This window comes from Plasmodium reichenowi, chromosome 13 (genome assembly GCF_001601855.1).
Source record: "Plasmodium reichenowi strain SY57 chromosome 13, whole genome shotgun sequence".
In the NCBI taxonomy this organism is placed as follows: Eukaryota; Apicomplexa; class Aconoidasida; order Haemosporida; family Plasmodiidae; genus Plasmodium; species Plasmodium reichenowi.
The window spans coordinates 1,157,638-1,164,648 of NC_033658.1; the positions used below are offsets into that span (position 1 = coordinate 1,157,638).

The 7,011-nt window shown below is 18.8% G+C and overlaps 3 protein-coding genes and 1 non-coding gene across 4 annotated transcripts in view; 2 read left to right on the forward strand and 2 right to left on the reverse strand.

The window, feature by feature from the left end:
- The first annotated feature begins 465 nt into the window (after nucleotides 1-465).
- Nucleotides 466-688, forward strand: PRSY57_1327700. Its single transcript, XR_002204083.1, has one exon. It is a non-coding gene; the product is annotated as an RNA of unknown function RUF1 (non-coding RNA).
- A 1,306-nt stretch (nucleotides 689-1,994) lies between these two features.
- Nucleotides 1,995-2,804, forward strand: PRSY57_1327800 (transcriptional regulatory protein sir2a; the record flags this gene model as incomplete). Its single annotated transcript, XM_012909213.2, has 1 exon — nucleotides 1,995-2,804. One exon carries the CDS (start codon nucleotides 1,995-1,997, stop codon nucleotides 2,802-2,804), a length of 810 nt encoding a protein of 269 aa, XP_012764667.2.
- Nucleotides 2,805-2,931: 127 nt separating this feature from the next.
- Nucleotides 2,932-4,125, reverse strand: PRSY57_1327900 (hypothetical protein; the record flags this gene model as incomplete). The annotated part of the gene is made up of 1 exon (XM_012909214.2): nucleotides 2,932-4,125. One exon carries the CDS (start codon nucleotides 4,123-4,125, stop codon nucleotides 2,932-2,934), a length of 1,194 nt encoding a protein of 397 aa, XP_012764668.2.
- An 875-nt stretch (nucleotides 4,126-5,000) lies between these two features.
- The window catches only part of PRSY57_1328000 (DNA-directed RNA polymerase 3 largest subunit), a gene marked incomplete at both ends in the record, with an annotated part of 7,520 nt that continues 5,509 nt past the window's right edge, over nucleotides 5,001-7,011 (reverse strand). Inside the window, 4 exons of the mRNA XM_020115176.1 lie at nucleotides 5,001-5,067; nucleotides 5,218-5,430; nucleotides 5,596-5,717; nucleotides 5,848-7,004. Of these exons, the coding sequence (XP_019970099.1) occupies nucleotides 5,001-5,067; nucleotides 5,218-5,430; nucleotides 5,596-5,717; nucleotides 5,848-7,004 (1,559 nt within the window). The remainder of the gene's footprint in view (nucleotides 5,068-5,217; nucleotides 5,431-5,595; nucleotides 5,718-5,847; nucleotides 7,005-7,011) is intronic.

A 7,011-nucleotide genomic window follows, 5' to 3' on the forward strand; every position in this document is an offset into this window, starting at 1 on the left:
AAAAAAAAAAAAAAAATTAAAAAGATGAATGTTAATAAAAGTATAATAATGTATGTATAAAACATTTTGTAAATATAAATTCTTAAAATGTAATATATATTTTTTAACACTTTAAAATAATTTTTTAAAAAAAGGTATATTATATATTATATATTATATATTATATATTATATATTATATATTATATATTATATATTATATATATATATATATATATATAATAAATTTACATTAATATTTATTAACTTAATAACGATAGGTACGTTTTTGATATTAAAAAATATACATAGTTGAAAATTAGTTTTTTTTAGTATTTAATATATATAAACGAAAAGAAAATATTGCATATATATATATATATATATATATTTATATATAATATATATATTTTAGTGAGGAAAAAGAATAACTATATAATAATATTAAAAATATAAAACATGATTAAAAAAACATTATATTATATATATGGTTAAATTACACTCAACGATTTAATTTTTTTTTTTTTGAATATTTTATCGTTATTTATTTTTTAACCTAAATTAAGTTATCATTCAATTTTTTATTTTCCAAAAATAAAAATTGTATTGATATTTCTCTTCATATTCCCGGTATTTTCAACGCCCATAATAGGGCAGCTTCTTGTTAAGTAGTGTTGATTTTGCCGTAACAAAACGGAGAGGAACAAATATAAATAAAATAAAAAATATGTAAATAAATGAATATTATGTGGTATATCTAACATTATATGTATGTATTATTCTCTCAACTTCAATAAGGTTTCTTTTTTTTTTTTTTTTTTTTTTTTTGTTCGGGAATTATGAAAAATTAAAATTTTATTTAATTTTCTATGCACATTGAAAGCATAAAAATATAACTTATATAAAATAAATTTATAAAATATGTTTATAACTATTTTATTTCTTCAAATGAATATACTACAATATTATAAGACATATTAGTATTCATTGTAATATTATTGTATATTTTTTTTTGCAACAAAAAACTTTAATATTATTTGTATTTATTTAAAGGTGTTAAAAAAATATGAAACATGAAGGTGCATAATATGTATATTTATATATATATTTTTCTTCTTCCTGATTAACATTTTAATTTCTTTAAATAAAAATATATGTTATATAAATGTTCGTATAATTATATTAAAAAAAAAGGAAAAATTTATAAAATTATTTTAAAAATATATATACTTAGTAAAACAACAAAATGATAATATTATAACAAATATAATAAATGGATATGTAACATTATAAAATAATATATATATTATATATACACGCACACACACATATATATATATATATATATATATACATATATATATATTTATTTATTTATTTTATACAATTTATCGAATTAGAAGATCTTTTTGTTCAAATATTACAAGGGTTTTTATTTTTTCATTGTTTTTATAAAAACTGTGTAAAATATATAATTCATATTATATAATATTTGTAATGGAAATATTAAAATAATACATACATATATAATTATATATATATATATATATATATATATATATATATATGTATATATATATATAATGAAAAGGTTTATAAAATAACACCTTTCTATATAATTTATTAAGACACTACATTATAATTATATAAATATATATTTTTTATTTCTGAATTTATTAAAATTTATAATACAACATATGAGGTATTAACATAATTTTTTTAAACTTAACACTTGTGTACTGTATTCAAAAAAAAAAGAAAAAAAAAAAAAAAAAAACTTTGTTTCATGCTTTTCTTTTTCTAAAAAAAATTTACATATTTTTTATTAATATTAACATGAAAAATAAATTAGAACAATATTGCTATTATTTAATAATCCTAGAAAGTACAATCAATGCACAAAAAAAAAAAAAAAAAAATACATATAAATATATAATATGAATAAATAAAATATATATATATATATATATATATATATATAACATATAATTGTTAACATTAAAATAATTACATATTATGGGTAATTTAATGATTTCCTTTTTGAAAAAAGACACACAAAGTATTACTTTGGAGGAGCTCGCCAAAATAATAAAAAAGTGCAAACATGTAGTTGCCTTAACAGGGTCAGGTACATCTGCAGAAAGTAACATCCCAAGTTTTCGAGGGTCATCGAATTCGATATGGAGTAAGTATGACCCAAGAATATATGGAACTATATGGGGTTTTTGGAAGTATCCTGAAAAGATATGGGAAGTAATACGAGATATATCATCTGATTATGAAATAGAAATAAACAATGGTCATGTAGCTTTATCAACTTTAGAAAGTTTGGGTTATTTAAAATCAGTAATAACACAAAATGTTGATGGATTACATGAAGCTAGTGGGAATACAAAAGTTATATCATTACATGGGAATGTATTTGAAGCAGTATGTTGTACATGTAATAAAATTGTAAAATTAAATAAAATCATGTTACAGAAAACATCTCATTTTATGTATCAATTACCACCTGAATGTCCTTGTGGAGGAATATTCAAACCGAACATTATATTATTTGGAGAGGTTGTTTCATCAGATCTTTTAAAAGAAGCAGAAGAAGAAATAGCAAAATGTGATTTACTTTTAGTAATTGGAACATCATCTACTGTATCAACAGCTACTAATTTGTGTCATTTCGCTTGTAAGAAAAAAAAAAAAATTGTGGAAATTAATATATCAAAAACATATATAACAAACAAAATGTCTGACTATCATGTGTGTGCAAAATTTAGTGAATTAACTAAAGTGGCAAATATATTAAAAGGGTCAAGTGAAAAAAATTAAAAAATAATGTAGCTCACATGCACATATATATATATATGTATATGCATATTTGTATATATAATAATTAATTAATTCGTTATTTTTATTTATTTATTTATTTATTATTATTTTTTTTTTTTTTTTTATTTCATGTTCCTAATGTGGACACATTCTGTTCATTTGAAAACTTATCTTTTAAGTATAAAAATATGGATTTTATTTTTTCATCATCTGGGACATCAGAAAATTTATGTATATGTCTAAAGAAGGTACATAGTATGGTGAGACATTTTTGTATATGCTGAAACCATAACTTCCATTGATCATAATTAGTTGTAATATTAGGTTCTTCTAAATAAATATAAATATTTTCGTAATTGATATCTGTATTTATATTTTTTAATAGTGGTATAATTTCATCTGTTTTTTTTAGAACAAAACCAATTAAAATAAATAAAAATAAGATACCTTTTTTTGAAAGTATATTTTTTTGAAATTTTTTATTCATAAGATTAATTAATTTTAATTGTTGGTTATCTATATTTTTAACTAATTCTTCTAAATATTCTATTAAATATTTTAATGCTTCTTTAAATAATTTGAATTCATTATTTTTATAAATCATATACATACAATCAATAAAATATATAGAATTATTTAATAAAATTCCATTTTCATTATCATTATAATTATCATTTATAATATTTCTAAATATATTATTAAAATTAACATTATTTCCATTTAATTGTGTATAAATATATTTAATAGTTTCATATTTATTACAAGCATTTGATATTTCATCATATAAAAAATAACTTTTCTCTTTAATAATTGTTTTCATAGTTTCTATTCTATTCATTTTATTATCATATTCTTCTTGTTCTTTTTTTAGTAAATTTTCTTTTTCTAAATTCCTTTTTAAAATTTCTTCTTGTTCTATTTGTGTTTTAATTCTTCCTCTATTAAGTAGTTCTTTTTCAATCTTTTTTTTTTCATTTTCTTCTAATAACATTTTTTCAATTTTCCTATTTTTTTCAATTTCATAATTTTCTTTAAATATGGTTAACTCTTCTTCATATATATTATATAATATATCAAATCTTTCTAATAAAATATCAACATTTTTTATCATTTTTTCTCCATATATCTTTTTTTCTTCATTAGTTTCATTTCTTCTTATTCTAATTCTTGTAATTATTGGTTGTATTTTTTTTATTTTCTCTTCAAATTCGTCATATAAACTAAGCTTATTAAAAACTTCTTCTTCTTTAGCATTCAGTAATTCATTACAAATTTCTTTCAGCTCCTCAATGGACGCAGAGGCTACTTTATAATCCGTCATTCGTGCGTATGATTAAATAAAAGAAATACAAAAAAATATATATAAATATATAAGAAGGATATATTTTTTTAAGATCAAGGATTTTCTTTTTTTAAAACATACATAAATATATATATATATATATATATATATATATATATATATATATTATATGTACATATTCCTATATATACGTTTATTATTTTTATATATATATTCGTGTTATATAAATAATATCGCTTTTGTTTTGAGATATCAAGTTGTTTTATTTATATTTCAGTTTTTTAGATACCTTTATTTTGCCATGACATTTAAAATAAAAGAAAAAAAAAGAAAAAAGTGATATTTATAATTATATAATTAAAATTTTGTGTATGTATGACAAAACATTTATATATAATATATATTTACATATATATATATATATGTAGTATTATATTTTATACATATAATTTTTTTTTTTTTTTTTTTTTTTTTTTTAAATAGGTGCATATTCTTATAAATATATCCTTTTATATATTTCATTCAAAAGGATTGGGTTTTATATAAAAAAATGTTGTTCAACAAAAAAATTTGATAAGGAAAGAATATAATTCCATTATAAAATATTTAAAAAAAAAAAAATATATATATATATATATATATAATATATATATAATATATATATAATATGACAATTTAATAAATTCTAAAAAAACAATCGCCAGTGATTATCATATATTAATCATATAAATAATTAATAGATTTATAAAATAAAATAATTCGTTAATTATAAAATAAGCAATTAATTATATTGTTTCAAAAAAAAAATATATATAAAAATAAAATAATAATTAATTAAATAATTAAAACAATATATATACATATACATATATATATATATATATAGGATATATTTAATAATTTATTGCTGTTTCTCTTTCTGCCTTTTCGAGGAGTGTTAAATTTTTTGTTTCCTTCTCACTAAAAAAAAAAAAAAAATATAAATATAAATATAAATAAATATATATACATACATATATATATATATATATATATATATATATATATATATATATTCTTATAATATTCATACTATGTACAATATAAATTTTTTTTCTTCACAAAACTTACAATTTATAATCATAAAGAAGTTGAAAGGCTCCTGTTCCAATAGGTATGTTTTTTCCTACTATTATACTCTCACTTATATTATTTATTTCATCCACATTTTTAAAAAATGATGAAACAAATAAATGCTCATTGGTTTCTTCAAAAGATGCTAACATTAAGGTACTCTGTCGAGCCTTTTGTATTCCGAACCTGTTTATACCTAAAATATCTCCACTAAAAAAAAAATAAAAAAATAAAAAAATAAAAAAAATAATATGACAAGATGTAAAAATGTAGCTAACTAAAAGGACATATATGTATAAAAAGACAAATAAATATATATATACACATATATATATATATATATATATATATATATATATATTTAAATAAACTAACGTAAAGGCCATAATGTCGGCTAGGAGCATAATGTGTCTAATGTCTATATCAATACTATAAGCTTCTACACATTTTTTAATTTCATTTATTATTGTTATTCTAGCTGCTTCTATACCCAAAACCTAAGGAAAAATAAAATATAAGAATATTTACAAATATATAAAAATATATATATATATATATATATATATATATATATATACATATATTTATTTATTTACACATATGTATATTCCGTTTGGTGTTAATTACTTGAAAAACGTTTATGACATGATTAGAAATGATATGCTTAAAATCAACACCTTCTAAACCAAGAACATAATTCAACGAATTTCCTTCTACTAATATTGAGTATACAGTTTTTTTTTTTTTTTTTTTTTGAATGTGTTTTTTGTTTCCCTGACATATATTTAAATGCTCATCATAAAATTCAATTTTCTCATTATTTATATTATGTACATTTATATCGTCAAAGTTTATAGTATCTAAATTTATAGTGTCTAAATTTATAAGGTTCGGTTCTTTTTTTATATTTTCTTTTTTAACATTTTTTTCTTTCATTTTGTAGCTTAACCTTTCTATAACATGTTCTCCGACATTTTCTAAGTTGCTACCATTTTCTTTAAGGTTGTTTCGATCACTGTCAATGTCATCATTAAAAATAGTATCATTAATTTTATTATCATCATTAATAACCTTCTTTTTTTCACTCTTCAATTGATTAACGCTATCCTTTTCAGACACATGAATAATAATCTCTTCCTTCTCGAGATTATCATCAATTTCTTCTTTCTTAACACGAATAGCAGTTTTATTTTCTTCTTTACTATTACATTTTCTTTCATATAACTCTGTCCCTTGAGAAAGATTATAATATTCATCCATGTCATCACATATTTCACCTTCATTATCTGTTACTTCAATATCTTCTTTTTTTATGATACACCTTTTAATATCTTTATCTCCATAAATCAAGAGATCAAGTAAACCCTTTTTTAAGGATTCCATTTGAAAAAATATAAATTCATCATTTTTTAAAGAAATATGTAATTTATATTTATTTATTACATTAATATGTATTTTATTAATTTTTATTTTATTAATATGACTTTGTTTTAATATAATATCTTTGATATTGTATGCATTGATATTTAGAAAAAGCTTCTGTATTAATTCTTCGTTAAACTTAACGGATAGAAATACACCTCGACTAGTATAATCTTCTTTTATATACATGCAAATATCACGTATTGTCGTCTTTTCTAATTTTGATTTCATCATTAGGGCAAAATTATAATTATCGTTCACTTCTAAAGGGATGTTTAATATTGGTGTTTGAATACTGTTTGATGCGTTGATTATTTCTTTTATTCTAGGAACACCTAAGGTAACATTCATGCTAGCCACACCTAAAAA